Genomic DNA, 17,710 nt, shown 5'->3' on the forward strand with positions numbered 1-17,710 from the left:
GAAGCCTTTTAAGATCTCTGGAGCTGGCACAGGAATGTTCTCTACCCCCCATACAAAAGGCATTTCAATTTCAGGTCAGACTTTCTAGGTGATATTTCCATGCATTTCTACAGAATTAAAGAAGCTAACAGACAAAAAGCCCAGATCAAGCCATATTAGTCAGGCTGATTGGTTCTACCAAGTTAGATCAATAGTAATTATGGACCAAGTGACCAAAGACTGGGGCTGAGAATACCACTTTTTGAGATGTGGTTTCTTCTCATTGTACTACCCATACAACTGGAGCGCTCTGATAGAAGTATCTGCATTTGTAGAAGCCTCAGAAGCATCTGACCCACTAGTGTGTATTAGAGAAACAAAGGTAGTTCTAAATTAAACTATGTCAACAAAAAAGCAGTTTTTATAGAATCCCTCAGGCTGAAAGAGAACTCAAGGCATTTCATAACAAGAACATTGAACCTCTAGAACAAGTGAACCTTTAAATATTATTACTGCACTGTGAGTTTACAAGAGTGGATTAGGACTACTTCTCCAGGAAAGTGTCTACTTTATCTCTATTTCACTTCAGGATTAGCCTTTATTAGTACTGCTCTGCAACTGCTAGCACTAAGAATTTAACCCAGTTTTTGTGCCAACAGGTTGGTTTAGCCTAACTTTCACTACAGGTTTACAGCTTTGTATTAAATGCTTATAGGGGAAACTGTTTCTGAGTTTGGCAATTTGACCAGTAGCCTCAAAAAGACTGACTGAATTTTGCTTTTAGCAATTTAGAAAATTAAGAATAGGAACCAGATTGTTCTCACCCCCACCCCCCTTTTCATCCCATGATACATTGACACATTGCAGCATTGGACCAACATTTTGGGAGACCTTTAGTGTTAATCCATCGGGGAAAGTACTGGGCTGGACAACCAATGCAAATATTAATACACCAAGATAAATCCTTAGATTTGATTTATTTAGGGTCATTTGTACATACGAGCTACATCTCCAAAATCTACTTTATTCTACAAGACAGCTTCCCTACAGTTAGTGAAACCCTCGCCTAGAATGGTTGCTTTACATAACTGATATATTAAAACATGGAATGCTTGTAGAGTTGTGGCACTGTATGACATCTACACGGGACTTCCTTCAAAAGCTACGACTAGGGAGCCTCCTAGCTTCTCAGCAATGCAAGCTCGGTTGAGGTCCTCTGGCCCATTTGCTTGGCATTCGTGCTTTATGCCTAAAAAAAGAGGCAAAACACTCAATAATGCGGCATTCCAACATGCTAGTAATCAATCAAACGTACTTGGTAGTAACATTAGAAGAGGCAATCGGGTCACTCAAGCAGGTAAGCCCTGCCTTAGCTTAGGCATTTGGATGGTTTTCTCCGCTGTGTGTCAGAGGAGACATCTGGCTACACACCAAATAGCAATGCAGAAATACCGGGGAGAACATTTTCACTACATCCGTGCTCAGACTGTTCCCCTTTTCACTGCAGGCTCTCTCAGGAGCGGATCTCTCCTTTTTAGGGCTACCCTGGGTATGGCAGGTGAGGAAGCTACACGCAAGCAGGCTCAAATGGCTGACTCAGCTCCTGCTGGCTCTGGAGAGGTGGGTGAAAGAATCAGAGTGAGCATCTGGGCTGTAGAGACCAGAAAGGCTTCACTGCTCCAAGGAATCAACAATGGATTCTTTTTTTGGAGGGCGGGGAGCTCAACCCAAGCCTGTCTGATGTAGAGAAAAGCTGAATTTCTTCAGGATTTCTTTCGTTTGTTTGTGGTTTTTTTTTTTTTTTTTTTAAACTTCCACATATGCAGCACAGCCTCCCTGGGTAGTTCCAGTCCACTGGCCAGCTGTCCTGTGAAGGCTGGCACTGCTGCACAACGATCCTGTCTGTCTTGCCGGCTGCAAGATTTTGGCCCAGTGCAGCAGGAGGAACTGAAGGGGGTCAGCGCTCTCTGGCTACAAGCCAGGCCGACTGAGCATGAAATCTCTGAATGCTGCAGCAAGATGTTTACTCCTTGGTTAACCGTGTCTGACAGGCTGAATGGAACTCTGCTTCTCCACGTGGAGATGCAATGCCTTTTGAAATGAGTAATCACAACCACATCTCTAAATCAAGCACATTGTTAATTACTACTATTGCACAGGGTGTTTGAGACCGTGTCTTTCAACAGACACAGGCTTGAACATCCTCCGCCACAGCAGCAGCTCTAGAAGGAATCTAATGGTTTCTAGCCTGTATGGTGCAGATGTGCTGCTCTGCATGGCACAGCTATGGTGTCACAGACACTGCAAAACCTGCTCTTGTCCTGAGCACAGTTCCAGTCCCTCTAAAATTGAGTCAGACCATGTAAGTTTTAGCTAGAGCTCATTTGAGCTGCATCACAGGGCATTTCACTTGTGAAGTTCTCATCTCTCACTAGTATCTCAAAAAAAACGACTCACAACCGAAAACTAAATCCCAAACCAATTAGCCAATGGTTAAGCCTTGCTGTGAAAGCATTCTAGATGCCAGGGACAGCTAGCAGCATTAGCTGTGTTACATACCTTGAAACTTCTTTTTGATTGCATCCTTGGAGCTTGCGTAGATCATCTTACTTTTGAGAGGTGCTTGTTCTGGTGCCCTGGTGGGATACACCAAAAAGTGTGATTAGTGACATTTACTACCCAGCACAGACAGAAGCAACATCCTACCAGTTATGAACAAGGTGAAACGTGTCAGGGCTCAGAATATAGGCATCACGCTGCCTGGCTCATTTTAAGCCTGCCATCTTGCCAGTCTGGGCCACACAAATACTCAAGAGACCTCACCCACAGTGCTTGGACTGCATGTTAGGAATGAGCAAGTTGGGAAGACTGCTTACCACAAGAAAAACATCAGCTCTTCTTTTTTGGATTCCTTGGTCTCAAAGCTTGCATCATACAAAGCGTAACGGCAATCCTTCTCAGGAAGCATCTGCACAAAATGCTTGAAAGGGTCGGTAACTGTCACACCGACATCTCCCACCAGAATCTCTTTGCCTTCTTCCACAATAATGCACTTTTTGTCTGGACTGAGGCAGAAGATGACAGCCTTCTTCCTTTTCTTAATTTCCTCAGGTGTAGAGCACTTCCGCACTTTCATGTCATAGAAGATACGGCATACCTCATCGGCAACTTGTACTCCAGATGCCTGCAACGACAAGAGCAAAGATCTTTAGGGCTACCACCACAAGTTTTCACAACTACATTACTGCATTGCCTTAAATCTCAGGCTGGAAGACAACCAATACTGGCAATAGCCACCAGTGGCCTGAGAATCTCGTCAGAAATGGCTGCAGGCCCCCCTTTTCCAGGCCAAGTAAAGAATCTGGAGTCTCGATGCTGCCCACAGCCAGCTGCCAAACCAAAACTATTCTGAAGAAGGCACAATCCTACTTATACTAAAACATTGTTTGGGGGTAGTTTTACATGCATGTCCACTCCTTGTCCCCTGAGATTCAGTTGCGGTAGATCCTTTGGCATTACAGCAGCTTAATTTTGTTACCCATTTCAGGCTGGCTAGACAATCAAGTCCACAAAGATCTTCTGCTCAGTTTCCTAGCACGCTTGCTAGCAGCCTTAGGAACATAGGTAAAACATGACCAGATTCCATGTTTGTCACATGGATCTGGTTTAGAGATCAAGACATGTGGGGTGTACTGGGAGTATAGTGGTACAATTTTTAGCTGAGCAAGCCAACTTTCAGAATTCACTCTGAATTCAGTTTTAAAGGGAGAACCTGCAAGTCTAAGAGTTAAAGTGTCTTCTTCCCAGCAGTTCCTCCACCGGTCTTTAAAGCAAGCTGCTTGCCTTGCCAGCCTCCCCCACCTCCAAAAACTAACAGGAAATTATAGTTACTTAGTGGTATACCCCTGTGCTAGCTGTAATAGGTACAGATGCAGCATTACCAACCTAATGTTACAGGCAGCTGCACAGAATAAAGAGGACAAGACCTAGCAACAATGATGAGATGCTGAACTGCATTTTCAGTCTGCTGCTTTTTTGAGGGGGGGGGGGGGGGGGGAAGGGGGGAAGAAAAAAAAAAAGCAGGGTAGAAGCATTTGTAGCCAGGTTTTGTTTTCAGAGTGCAGTAACTTGGGAGAGCTTAAAAACAGCTGTGCAACAGTGAATACTGCAAATATGGGAAGCCATACTGGCCAGCAGAGACTGCTGGAAGTACGTCATGGCCAGAGCAGTAAAGACCAAACTGAAGCCTGTCCAACACACATTTATCTGCTCAAAATGCTGCATGCCGTGTAAACAGAGAGATTTCTTTCTAATACTGCTTATTCCTCTGTTGGTTTTTGGTCTTCTAAATTCAAATAGCATTATCCTCAGACATGGCAATCATATCTCGGAAGGAAAATCACCCTCCTCCCTCTGTGTAAACTACTACACATCACTGTTACGAGCACAGTCAGCAGTACTAAACAGTCAAGTAAAGCATCATACAAGATATACTAACTGAAAAAGCCTAAAGGTTGTTCTACATTGTATTTTTCCTTAAGCTCAGCCCCAAAACACAAGCTTCATGGATGCATTTTGTGGGAGGCGATGTACCTTGTCAGAGTGGGAGTGTTCTGAAGAAACAGCATTGTTCAGCTGCAAAACCAAGGAGATCAGTGGTGAAGGTGAACTGCTTAGTGCTAGCTTTCAAACAGGCAGCCCTTGCGATGTGGTTACTGATTGGACAACTACTTAAGATGGTTTTGGTTTTTAGTTTTTTTTAAGCCTTCATCAACACCTACCTACCATGCAGGACCTCATATAAGCCCAGATTCTCCTTTGTACCATCACCTCTCCTCTAACTTCTAGTGGCTGGCAAAGCTTTGCTAACCCAGTGAAGAGAGGTAGCACAGCTGGCAGAATCTATTATCATGGAGTTCAGCATCTAGATCTCCCAAGCGCCAGTCATGCAAAACCAGGGCAATCTAATACAGCAGTGAACCTGAGACAGAAACTTTACTTTAGCGTGGAGAATAGTGATCTTTAGGGGTTTACTCAAATACAAGGGACTTCCCTCAAGTTTTACAATGAATTGCTTGTCTATGAGGGGTAATCTATCCAGAATCCCTTACACTTACTTTGGGATAGGAGAAGAGGGAGCAAAGTGACTGTGCCTCAACTCCCTGGCAGGCAGCCACCCTTCTGCATATCGCCAATATGTCAAGGAAAGTAAGTGGAGAAAGCCTATTCCAGGATAAATTCAAGCAAAAGTGCAAACATCAACTCAAAGTGACTCATGTTCCTATGTCACCTCCTCCATATGGAGGACTAATGAGAAATAAAGGTCTTTTTCCTCCCATCCCTGTGGTTGGTGTAGGCAAGAGTTCTCTGGGAAGACTGGAAGCAATACAAGGTTGCCCTAATAAAGCAAACAGTGCAGCAACTAGAACTATTGCATCATTCACTAAGGAGAAATCCACAATGAACTCAAGACAAAGGACAATCTCCCTCCCCCAGCTCCACCTCAGTAGCTGACAACAGGCATTAATACTTAGTTTACAGCCACAAAACCCTCAGGATCCTAAGTAGAAAATGCTTAGGAACCCTGAACTGTCATGGGAACGAGTCTAGTATAATCGCACAGAAGTGGTTCATGTCACCTAGCTCTACCTTTGTCAACTCTTAATCTTTGCTCCAAGACCACAACAACTAATTCCCCTGCACCAATTCTTGTTGCCAAAAAGTTAACTTTGAAAGCTCAGCAGCGTGTCAGAACCAAGCAGCAGCAACCAAACTGCAGGCTGATGCAAACTCTTGTGCAGTCAAGAGCATATGCTTGCTTGTGCTACTGCACAGCCAGAAACGTATCTCCCAAGTCAGGAGACAAGTTGTTTCCTTATAAAGAAACTGAGCGCTGCTGGCAAGTCATTTCAGATTCCAAAAATGTTGAGAGTACTTAGTTTGGAAACTCAAAATTCACTGTTAAACTGCAGCTGATAACTGGGACAGACCAGAAGCTGAAGGGACAATAGTAAGAACTGGGTTTTTCAGCTTTCCAAAGCAAAAGGCTGTTAGTAGCTGGTGCTATTTCTTTTTACAGCTGCTATACAACCCCTGGATTCATCACAAAGGCTGACATTAGCAGCCATTATATTCCTAGAGACAATGCAGATTTGTTCCATCTGAGAAAACCCTATAGCTGTGTCACAGTATGGTTTGAAATGAACCCATAAACTCCCAGTGCAGCTAACTGCTTCCAAAAAGAGGATCTACTTCTGTTAACTGTAGGACGCTTCAACCCTGGGCTTGTACCAGCCACAAATGGCTTCATAAACGTACTTAAAAAGGAAATAATCCAAACCCTAGGCAGTTTTTGTTGTAAGGTGCTTGCAACCATTCTGTGTAGGGCAGCAACAGGATGACTGTTAAAAGCACTGGAACAAGGAAAAATGCCACACTTGTATATACATGTCCCCACTCGACATTTTAACTGTCTCTCTGCTGACCTCTCCAGAAGAATAGCTGACAAGAAGTTGCCACCCTGCCAGCAGTGACAAAGTAAACGTTTGTTAGTCTGGTTTCTCTCTTTGGCCCACTATCACTCTGCTCAGAGGATTCAATACAGCACATGATTTTGTGCATTCTGGCTTGAACACTGCAGGGCTACAACTGCTAGCATGGTTCTGTTCCTTTTTCAGTATGAAAGCAGTTAGCAAACTCTGGACTGGTGCGTGGGTGGCTGTCCATTAGGCAGCACATTGCAGATACTTGTGGCATACACAACCATAAGCTGATGATGTTTTGCTGTAGGGGACAGATCAACCCTGTAACAGAGGCAACACCAACTTAAAACCATCCTCAGAATACAACTGCAGAGGAAAGGCTACATTCAAGCGGCCAGCCTGTTTCTGTAAGTGTCAAGCACCTTAGCTGCAGGGCCTGTTAATCTCACCGAAACAAGGCAGCTGCAAGGAGGCAAGCCACCTAATTATCAGATGGGAAAATGATGCTAGTGCAGCATTTTCAGGGAGACATTCAGACAAAGAGGGACAGAGCAAGTTTCTCTGAAGGAAATCAGCAAAAATGAGCTCTCCCCCAGTACCTCCACACAACTATTGCAAAGGCGGCATGTCTTACAGGCAGCGTTGCCTCGTACATTATTCTGGAACGCTTATACCAGTCTCTCCATTGTATTTTCATATAGACTGCTGTAGGCACATGAGGTAATGGTTGCATTAAATGCCTTGTCAGCATGCGCTGCAGTAACACAACAGCTCTTATTCCCTACACAAAGCCATCGTTCCTGCCTTAAGTGCAAAGCACTGCAGAAGTCTTGTGAGAGCAGAATGCCATCCCTACACAGGGCAGCCTGAAGAGAGAGCCTTCTGTCTAGCAGGCTTCCAACTGCAAGAGCGGTCCCCAGCTGCCTCCGCTAATAGCTTCCAACATTTTGCCTCCATCACCAAGTACCCTACAACTGAAATTTAATCTAAACTGTGAATGACTGAAGAATAATCCAAAGCTTTCTCAAGAAAATCCCCATATACAGAAAGCCATTTCAGGGGTGAGACACATGCCAGACGCCTGAAACTGGATTTGTAGGAAGCCTGCACTGAAATGCAACCATAACACAATGAAATCTACCTTCTCTTCTGTTTGGAAGCACCATGAACTCCAGCATTTTCCTTCAATGTTTAAAATATTTTACCTAGGAAAAGCCTTTGTTCCCTCCTCAACTATAAGAAAGCCAAGATGACTTTAAACTAATGACTTCGTTTGCCTCAAGGCAAGTTTGAAGGACTAAATTTGTCTTGTTAGCATTGACAATTTTACAGTGTGGGTTTTCTTTCCTGTGACCAGAACCTAATAGCCCTCCATAGCGGTGCCTTGTGCATGCGTTACCTACAGAGACATGTCAAGATGTAGTTCTTGACTTGTTTTGTTTGGGAACAATGCACACACATTGTTGTGCACCCGTGTGGCCTATCCACAGCTGTTCAAGTGGAAACTTTTGCTTCTTGGAAAAACATCATAATTTTTTTCCAGAATTTGACACCAAAAACTTATTAAAGTATGCCTTGTTTAATTGCAAAGGCAGATTTGAGAACACAGTGCTCCCATGTTTGCTAGGCACACTACTGCCATGCATTTGGTTCTCAGTTTCTTCAGCAAGTGCCCTGTTTTCCCCTTTGCTTGGCATACCATCCCTCCTATCTGCCTTCAAAATACCCTGCCACTGCTAAATTGTCCATGGAACCATGCAGCATTTCCATCTGACTCAGTAATGTGTCATAGTACATCCCTGGCACAAGTATTTTTTTCAATTAACTATTAAATATTTTCTATTAACCAACCAACTGTTCTGGGACAGCAGCATTCACAAAGCTGTCCCTTGCTTACATTGCCACGCAATACCCTGGGACATCATCAGAACAGAGACCTTGAAGGGAAAACTAAGCCAAGTTGGTTGCGAGAGCACCTAGACAGAAAGGGAGGGTCACATAGCCTGGCTGCAGCTAACAGACTGGGAGATTTTGCCAAATCAGGCCTCTGAAAAAGTGTCAGCTACAGCCACCAAGCCAACTGAAAATGTGGGTGGTTAAAAATATAAGGATTTTAAATACTGCTTTGCTTTTAATCTGTTATTTGAGCACTGAAGCAAACCCATCTGATATTACCACCCCCACCGTGCTGAGCAGGAAAGGAGGCAATGCATGGAGAGACAAGTTTAACTTCACCCCAAAGACCAGCACCAGTGTTGGAACACCAGTGACTTACCAAGTCCCAACAGGCCCATGTCTTCTGCTACCTATAGCCGGATATATACCTATACCTACAGACTGCCCTGTTTACTCCCGGCAGCCTAAGCATCTGAAAGTCCAAGGCTTACATTCAGATCTGAAGCATGATAGGAAGCACAACTAACTGCCTTTTTACCACTGTTGTGTAAGAAGCCATTATTTGCATACCATAAACCAGCAAGCAGTGGTTATTTGCATATCACTTGTAGGCCAATCTTGCCAGCTAGACTCGAGTTTTTTATTTTGCAGTATTTGCTCTTTTTTTTTTTTTTTTTTTTTTGGGGGGGGGGGCGGCACAGGGGAAGGAATCTGAGTTCTGTTCAGCTTTTTTTTTTCTACTGCCAATACGAAAGGTTATTGACTAGACGAGGGGAGATAAGAAAGCAATTGTGAAAAAAAAAAGCAGAAAAAAATTCCCCTGAATTCCTGGAGGTCACTTCCTCAGCTTTCAGCCAAAGAGGAAGTTGTCACCTTCTCCGAGCTACCACAAACTTCATTCCCGATATAATTATCAAGGTAGGTAGAACAAGCAATACCCACAAAAGGCAATCCCAGCAATGCTGCTGAAAAAGAGGAACTGTGGTAGTCAGTAGCAGGGCGTAAGTTTTGAGTAGTACCTATTCCTGTGTTGAAACATTTTTGAGGTAATGTGGGTGATAAGCTGGTATACAACAGTACTCTTGCAGGAAAGCAAAGCTCCTCTAGAAACACATTCAGCACAGAGACCAGCTAGTACAAGCCCGAGTTGACTGTATGGATTTTCTTGTGGCCCTCCAGGCACCTATGGCAACCTAAAGCTTAAATCTAACCCATAAAAAGAGGCTTTAAAGACCTGCTCTGGGCACCCAGATACTCGTTACCAAGATACCCTTCCTAGAGGTTGCTGTGAATACTGAACAGTCAGGCAAGTGAAAGGCTCCGAACAGCTTTACATGCAAGTTCTGGCTGTCTACAAGCTCTACCACATGAGATCACTTAGGTCAGCCCTTGCTCCCAGCAGGAGCCTCTTGATAGCAATATTCTGACAAGGCAAGTAGAAACATGCCAGACACCCACACTACCAATTGTCATGAGGCTGTCATCTTGTATATGAGGCATATGTACCTTGTAATTACACAGATTTGGGAACAGTACTGACTAACGACCAAGAAAAATAATTTGCACGGTCCTCCAAAGACCATGGAGTCATTTAATCCAGCAGCAAAGAAACTCAACCTTGTGGCAAGACACAAAAGCAGAAAATCCAATGCTCTTTTGATACCAAATGATGCCCTCCTGCTGGCATTGCTGTACTTTGCCAGAAGGCCTACACTCTTTGCCCAAAATAAGTTCATTTGCAGCAACTGGAAAGCATCTTTAAAAAGCCAACCCAGACTGTTCCAAAAAGGAGATCACTATGAGAAATACTAGTTTTGACTGACTGGGGAATTCTCTGGTTCTGAAGCAAGATGAAGCCTGACACACTGAGTAGTCATTCTAAACTAGGTTTGCGTACTGCAGAGGTGGTAGCTAGCCTGTTCAGACAAGCCTACTTTAAACAAGAGCTGCAAGTCTCGTCAGACTTTTAGCAGCTTCATCTGTGACTCCCATTAGCTCTGCTCCACACTGCTGACCAGCTCTAGATGCTTCAACTCAAGTGTGATAGGAAGCAGGGAGATTAGTAACATATCCTGGCTGCCGGGTCTATGCAGACTAAAAGTTTATTTACTGGATATACCACATGTTCAAGAAACTAATGGTAAATACCAGAGTAAGGACTCAGTAAGTAACCCCTCTACTAAATGCAACTAGGCAAGTGCATGAAAACACACAGATGTCTGTTGCTGGACAAGTGCTTGTGCATAACTCAAGCAAAAACAGGACAGCAGCTGAAACTGTATCAGCTAGTAATTCAAGTGAATTTGTCAGTCGCGGTAGCCTGAGTTAAATGAGGATGCAAACTTTTAGCAACCAAACAGAAAATGAACCACCATGAAGCTTAATAGCTGTTTGGTCTATTCTGCCCCATTTATGAAAGGAGTCCCCTGCTGCTTTCCTAAAAGCCAGAGAAAACAGGCAAGCTAGTGTGCACGTTTAATGCATTTCTATGCTCCCTGTTCCCAGCATTGTATTTTAGATTAAAATATTTCCAACATTGTTTCCTCTCTGTGCAAAAAAACAAGACAAAAAAAAAAATCTCCCAATCCCCTTCGGCAAGTACCTTCAAATTTAAGCTTCTTCAAGCGGCCGCTACAAAAACGTTTTGTTACAAGCAGCTTTTTCCTTCCGCGGGTTTTGCTTCCCCTCTTTTGTCTGCCGCCAGGACTGCTGACTCCAGCCGGGCCTGATTAAGGGCGGCCCGGCCCCGGGAGGCCGCAGAGCGGGGGCCCCGGCTGGCGGGAGAGCGGGTGGCTCGTCGCAGCCGCCGTTTTCTAGGCCAGGCCCGAATCCCCTCAGCTTTGGGGAAGATGGCTCCCGCCCGGGGCCGCCCGGCGGGGCGGATGCGGCCGAGGCCGCGTTTCCTCTGAGAGGGGGCAGCTCCCCCAGCCCCCCCGGGGAGGGGCGTCCTACTCACCTCCCCCGGGGCCTTTCGGCGACCCACTCCCCACGCAGCCCCCCGGGGTGGCTGTGGGGGGGGGTGGGGTGGGGGCACCGCCCCCCCCCCCCCGGCCTCGCCCTGCGGCACGGGGAAGGGCCGCACATCGCGCCGCCGTCCCATCCTCACCCCCACCCCCCCTTCCCGCCTCGCTCGGCCGCCTCACCGCAACATCCCCCCACCCCACCCCCCCGGTGAAATGGACGCGCCTGCCCCTAGTGCTTGTGTGCGGCGCGGAACGTACCATCGCCTCACGGGGGGGGGAGGACCAAGGGAAGAGGACAGTTCCATCACCTCAAAGGGGGGGGAGTAACCTCCCGCCGCCTCATGGCGGGATGGGGGAGGGGAAAGGGAAAAGAACGGATCCACCGCCTCAAGTTCAAAGGCGAACGGGAAGAACCGGGCGGAGGGAAGGAGAAGTAAAGGGGAGCGCGATATCATCGCCCCGCCAAGGCACGGCAGCCGGCGCGGAGGCCGGGATGCGGCAGGCGGGCGGTACCAAGCGCCCCCCTCCCCCCTTTCCCCAGAGATGAAGGCGGAGGAGGGTAAGAAGCCCAAACGCCCCACTCCCCCTGCTGTGCCCGGGCTCCCTACCATGGTGTCGGCGGAGCGCGGCGGGCGGCAGAGCGCGGTGCGGCAGCAGCTGCTCCCCTCGGATGCTGGGCGCGGCGCGGGCTCCGGCAGCAGGAAGGGAAGCGGCGAGGGCGCGAGCCGGGCGGAAACGCTGCCGACGTCACGGCCGCCGTGCCCGGAGGAGGAAGCGGTTGCTATGGTGGGAGCCCCGCGTGGCAACGCCCCACACCCGTCCGCCCCACCCGGCTCCGTGCGCATGCGCCTTTCTGCCTGCACAGGGGTGGGGGGGAGCTCCCCCCCACCCCTTCCCCACCTGGCTGATGGGGGTAGGTTGCCCAGTCACAGGGGGAGCTGCCGGCTGATTGACGGGCAGTCACCTGCCGGCCGGCCAATGGCGACGTGTTTTCCGCGCGGTGGGGCGGGATTACCTGCCCTAAGGTGTGCAGCGGAGGCGCTGAGGGGAGAGCCGTGGGGCCGTGAGGGAAAGGCGCTGGGCGTGGGGGAGCAAAACGCGGACTTGGAGTGCTGGGAGGGAGGCGAACGAGGCCGAGCAGTCCTCGGGGAGCGGGGGGGCAGCTAAGGGGACAGCTGCAGGGCAGCCATGGCGCTGGGCCGAGCAGGAAGGGAAGCCTGGGGAGGAGGCGGCCTGAGGAGATGGCGAGGAGGAAGTGCAGGACTTTGCTTTCGGTTTTTTTTTTTTTCTTACTTTTTTTTTCATACCTAGTTTGGTGCGATCTCAGCCAGGCACTCCTGATTGGCCCGGGCCGGCCGCGCTCGCTGCCTGCTGCAGGAAACCCTGCGCCTCGCTGCCCGGCCCCGGCCCCGGCCCCGCGTGGGGCGCGGCCGCCGGTCTCTCAGGTGGCTCAAACAACGAGCGGTTTGTCCCCGGCACAAAGCTGAGCGCTGAGAAAACGCTGTTGCTGTTAAGAGCGGCGGGTTGGAGAAGCCGCTGTTCCGTGTTCATGGCAGCGCTGCTCACTCGAAACGCTACGAAAATGCTACTTCCTTAGCGTTTCTGGGCCTGAAAGCTCGGGCTTTCTGTAATCAGATTACAGAGGCACCTGCTAGTGTTAAAAAATGTATAGACAGTTAGGTTTCATTATTGGACTGCAGTGATGTTCCTGGCGTGAACTGATGAGCAAAAAGCCCCCAGCATCGAGCTTATTTAATGACTGCCTGCTTGTAAGCAGAAAACAAAAAGACTCGGTTGCATGTTTTCAGGGCTGTGGTCTAAGGCAGCAATACTTCGTACCAGGTTACAGCTACCATGAAGCTTCAACATAAAAGGTGTGAGCTGTATATCAGTTTTCACCCATATTGCTGTTCTAATTGAGAGTGTTACTTCCCCCCTTCATCCCCTGCCCCTGCAGCATACCCCAGTAGATGCCGTCTCTAAATGCAGTCACAACTGTTCACATTAGGTAGAAGTTGCTGAAATTCATATTGAAGATGCATGTATTGGAAAAGCATTCCTGTTGCATTAGGCTCTTGTGTTGGGTGGCTTACCCTGGCCAGGGGTCCCTTTTGCGAGAGCATTTGTACCAGTTTTCACCAATTGGTGAAACTAGCAAGAGACCTAGCAGTACAACTTAAACTTAACTTGGGGTGGGTACATTGTTCTTTCCTAGGCTCTTTTCTGATTTATTTAATCAAGGAATGCTTAAATTTGGACCAGGGTCTTAACTTACTTTGGAAGTAGTAACAAGAATTGAGTAGGGACACGTTTAGTGTTTGTTTTTTGTTTTTTAAACATACAGTTCTAAATCAAGTCAGATAAAATGCGTGTGTAATAGTGGAACTTCAGTCCTACAAATACATTTCTCTGGACAACTTGTTCTGGTCCTGTCTTTCTGCTGTGACTGTTAGCCTGCTGGCAGCGCATGCTGCATGGCTGGGAGAGAAAATCAAGGCGGGCACTGTTTGGTTACAGGGACCTCCCTGCACAGCGCTGTAGCAGAGCTGCATCTTTGGTGGCACATAACAGAGAGCTTGGGCAGCCGTGCCTTTTAGTCTTAATTGATGTGGGTAATTTGTCTATTATTGTTACAAGCTTGCTCTTCGTAGATCAGTTGCACTATGAAAGAGGGGTACAGAAGTGAGACGTCCTGGGGAGGAGGGGAAGGGATGATGTAAGGCCATGAGAACAGGGCTGGGGCTGTTCCATGTTGTATACTTAGAAGGGAAAATTGGTTGGAACTGGCTTGTTGGATCAGTCTGTTTCAAGAGGTCTCATTGCATTTTTCGGAACACTGCAGTGGGTTGAGAAGGTATCTAGCTAGTTAAAGGAACCTCAGCAAGGACAGGGACTCCTTCACCAGCAGAGTAAGGGCGATCTCTCTCACTTGTTTCTGCCTCATAGGAAAGATGCGCTTGCTCTGGGAAGGGCATTTAGCAAGAATCATGACGGCTTTTTGAAAGGTTTAATTCCCCAAAAAACAAACCAGCATAGCCCGGTGAGGCATAAACACAGCGGCTGTGGTGCTTTGAGGAAGCTAGACACAGGAACTGTGCACCAAAATGCATTGACAAGTGCATGGCTCATGGTAGTACCAGTCTGCGTAGCATAGGGCTCCACAGACTCTGTGCTGTACCAGCACGGGCACTGGGAGCTGCCTGCCAGTGATTAGCAGTATGTATGTCACGGTTTGGGGACCCCTACTGTATGTAAATCCTGTGCTGCTGCTTGTGTAGGGGAAAGTGAGTCTGTTTTTCCAGTCCTGTGCTGCTCTCTGGCTCGACAGCCCCACTCCTCATGTGCCTGTGACCTTAAGCATCACCCCAGCCATTTGCAGCGCTGTGTGTTCCCCTCTGCTTGCAGCAGGGTGCTCCTGTGGCAGCTCTGTAGCTTTGATGTCTGAACCAAGGGGAAGCTCCCTGTTTTGGGGAGGGTGGAAGGAAATTTTGTTGCTGCTTTTTATGAGCTCCCTTTGCCCAGTCCTGCCCTGTCGATGGGAGGGGGACCTGGGGCAGAGGTGAGGAAGTAGTGTGGTTTATTGCCATGCTGACGCTAGCTCTCTCATGGCTTACTGCTCTGCTCATGCACACCCTGTTACGGCCAGCTGCTGTGGTGGTGTATCAGTGAGCAAGTTAAAGGCTTATCAGAGTGAGACTTACCCCTTTGCCCCAGGGTTTCAGTGCAATACGAGGCTGTTAACAAAGAAATCAACGCTGTGGATTGATACAGCGTTGTGGAGACGGAGGGTTTTTTACTAGCTTTGCTGCTTTTCAGCACTGAGTAAGCTTTGTCCTTTTTCCTAGCATTAGTGCTATAAGTAAGTGAGGCTGAAAGCTCAAGCTGGATGTTTGGATGAACCACCTCGAAAGGTGAATTCCCCTCCCTCTCTTAAGGCAAATGGCATTTGCAGTTAAGCTGACACCCCACCCCACCCCAATCCATTCCCCAGCCACGGGGAAGCCCAAGAAATTTCAGCAATCCTGTAGCTGGTGGTGACCTGCTTTGGCTTCAGTCTGAAGCACCAGTGTGAACTGCAGCTGAGCAGCTTCCATCCAGTGACAGACCACTTCAAAAGCCCGCATGGTCAATATAAAAAGTCATCCATGAACTCCCACCTGGTAACGAGACCCTGCATCAACAGAAACCAAAGATCAATACATCCATCGCACCGACTCTCTAGCATTTGAGATGGTGACTACTTGCTTACTTTATATGCCTCAGCTATTTGAACTCCCCCTCCCGTCCTGCAAGTTACTGACTCATTTCCTCCTCTAAAACTTTCCTTTTTTAGCCTTTCGCTCTGAAGTATTTGGTAGCTGTTTTGAGCTGCCTGCTCCATGCCTTACTTAGGCAAACTCCTACATGGCAGCCCTGCAAGCCTTGCTTTTGTATCATGGAAATCGTTTTTTTTTCCCTGATGTTTTCAGTTCTGAGGGGCAGTTTTAGCTACTGACTATGCTCCTCGTAGGCAAATGGCTTTTTTGCTGTTTGAAATCAGGGAGGCAGACAATCAGCAAAGCAGCTGGTGAGCTGAGACTGCTGCTGCTTATGCTAATTGCTGTTGTCTCCCTGTTAGCCTCGGCATTCCCCATCTGTCTGCATCCACCTGCTGTCTTTCGCCCTAATCTCACAGTTTGAGCAGGGATCACAGAGACTTCTCTTTGGCTGGACAACCACCCCACAACCACAGAGTACCCAGATGGCAGGATCAGGCCCTGACGTTATGTGCTGTCTCACGCAGCAAAGAAACGGGTGGTGTCCCCTTGTGCAAGGCCTGACATGGTGGTGGCCCTGAGGTTTGGTGTGGCTGATGGATGCTACTGTAACCGCACTAGCTGAGTGTGCCTGAAATGTAGTCCGTTTTTCCCAGGGCTTCTGGAATATTGGCTCTGTGCTCTTGGCATCACAAGGCTCAGCAAAGATAATTTTAGACAGGAACAGAAAGTCTCTGTAAACCTTACAGTCATAGCTGTTTCACTGGCAGAAACAAAAGCCATGAGAAGCCCATTGCTGTGCATTGCTGAAACGTTCTGCCTTGTAGATGCACTGGAGCAAAAATTTAAAAGGAAATTTTGGGGGAGGAGGAGAACCTAAAAGCAATTTCCAGAAACTGCTGTGATGCTCCATTCCTTTTCCGAGGAGATGGTGTGGTACAGCAGGCAGCATGCAGGAACCGAGAGCCCCAGTCTGGTCCAAACGCCTGCCCCAGCCAGTTGGGGTGAGGCTGGGCAAGCTGGTTTCCCCCCTTACCTTTGTTTCCCATTTATGGAGTGTTAATGTTGGCACTGCCTTTTCTATAATACAATTTGAGTTTTAGTGGACATTGGAGCTGGATGTTACTTATAAACATGCGCTGTTTTTACAGTAATGAAAATGCTGTTCTGAATTACTAAGGATGAATGCCAGAACTCATATTCTTTTTAATTTGCTGTCAACTTCCACCATTGCTGCAGGTTGCAGTCCTTTTAATTTCTGTACAGTAAAAATTCAGCAGGCTCTGAACAACTGGACCAAAATCTGACCCTGCTTGCTGCTGTAAAACCGGGCTGATTTTATCAGCTTCATCAGAACCATTCTGGATTTAGTGTGATGGGGCAGGTAGCCCAATGCTTCATTACCCCTGGGGCATTTTCACCACTAGGATGGAAGGAGGAAGTAACACAAGGTGGCAGCTCAGGAATGGAACAGCCCTATGTTAATGTAAATATGCAAGAATGACATTAAGCTGCTCTCCTCCCTGGCTTGGGTTTTGTTTGGGGTTTTTTGTTTTTTTCCCCTTTTTTCTTCTCCCCTTCGCTTTTGTTGATGTTAAAGCACCTGTACAAAGTACTTGGTATGATGAAAATGAAACACATCCTGCCCTAGAATCAGCTTTAGGACTAAGCACTGCTCAACTTTTGCTTAAATCCTCAAAATAAGCAAGGAACAAAACTTGGAGTAATGTGTTGATTTCTCTGCTTACATACGAATTGGACCTTCAATCCCTGTCAGTCTGAGAAGGGAGGCTCACGTTGAGAACACCGAGGCCTTGAACTCCTCTTAACCAGTGCGTAAAGCTTTAAGCAGTATCTCTGGCGGTATTACCCGAATGCTTTGCAGCGTTTAGTGTGGGGAGGCTCCTGAGCTTCTGCTGTGAGGCCGGGCTGTGTGTGCAACCCCTTTTATAGAGGGGGAGGGCTGAGCCGAGAGAGGCTGCATGCCTCTCCCAGCCTCAGGCAGGAAATCTGTGGTGAGTCTGATGAAGTCTTTGCTGTCTTTATAGGGCAACACCCTAACCTTTAGGCCATCTCTGCGCATGCAAGATGATAATGCTGCTGTATGAAATGAGGCATGGCTGCATGGATTTCT

At 47.5% G+C, this 17,710-nt stretch overlaps 1 protein-coding gene and 1 long non-coding RNA gene across 6 annotated transcripts in view; one reads left to right on the top strand and one right to left on the bottom strand.

Annotated features, from left to right (window-relative positions):
• Nucleotides 1-937: 937 nt before the first annotated feature.
• Nucleotides 938-12,086, bottom strand: DSTN (destrin, actin depolymerizing factor). Its single transcript, XM_080408888.1, has 4 exons — nt 11,929-12,086; nt 2,856-3,163; nt 2,539-2,615; nt 938-1,228 (listed from the first exon to the last, which is right to left on the bottom strand). Exons 1-4 carry the CDS (start codon nt 11,929-11,931, stop codon nt 1,119-1,121), a joined length of 498 nt encoding a protein of 165 aa, XP_080265014.1. The 5' UTR covers nt 11,932-12,086; the 3' UTR covers nt 938-1,118.
• Nucleotides 12,087-12,096: 10 nt separating this feature from the next.
• Nucleotides 12,097-17,710, top strand: part of LOC308072268 — a 33,968-nt gene continuing 28,354 nt past the window's right edge. For 2 of the 5 annotated variants that reach the window (XR_013931608.1, XR_013931609.1), the window contains exon 1: nt 12,097-12,233. This is a non-coding gene — a long non-coding RNA (uncharacterized lncRNA). Of the gene's footprint in view, nt 17,592-17,710 lie in introns of all 5 variants that reach the window. The other 3 variants (XR_013931610.1, XR_013931611.1, XR_013931612.1) reach the window with 2 other exon arrangements.

Source organism: Falco punctatus, assembly GCF_963210335.1.
Source record: "Falco punctatus genome assembly, chromosome: 12".
Taxonomy (NCBI): domain Eukaryota; kingdom Metazoa; phylum Chordata; class Aves; order Falconiformes; family Falconidae; genus Falco; species Falco punctatus.

Excerpts from the sequence above, each read along its gene's own strand:
- DSTN (XM_080408888.1), bottom strand. Across the intron at positions 2,616-2,855 it reads GAGCTGATGTTTTTCTTGTG|GGCACCAGAACAAGCACCTC; the intron begins GTAAGCAGTCTT and ends GTATCCCACCAG. Across the intron at positions 1,229-2,538 it reads AATCAAAAAGAAGTTTCAAG|GCATAAAGCACGAATGCCAA; the intron begins GTATGTAACACA and ends CTCTTTTTTTAG.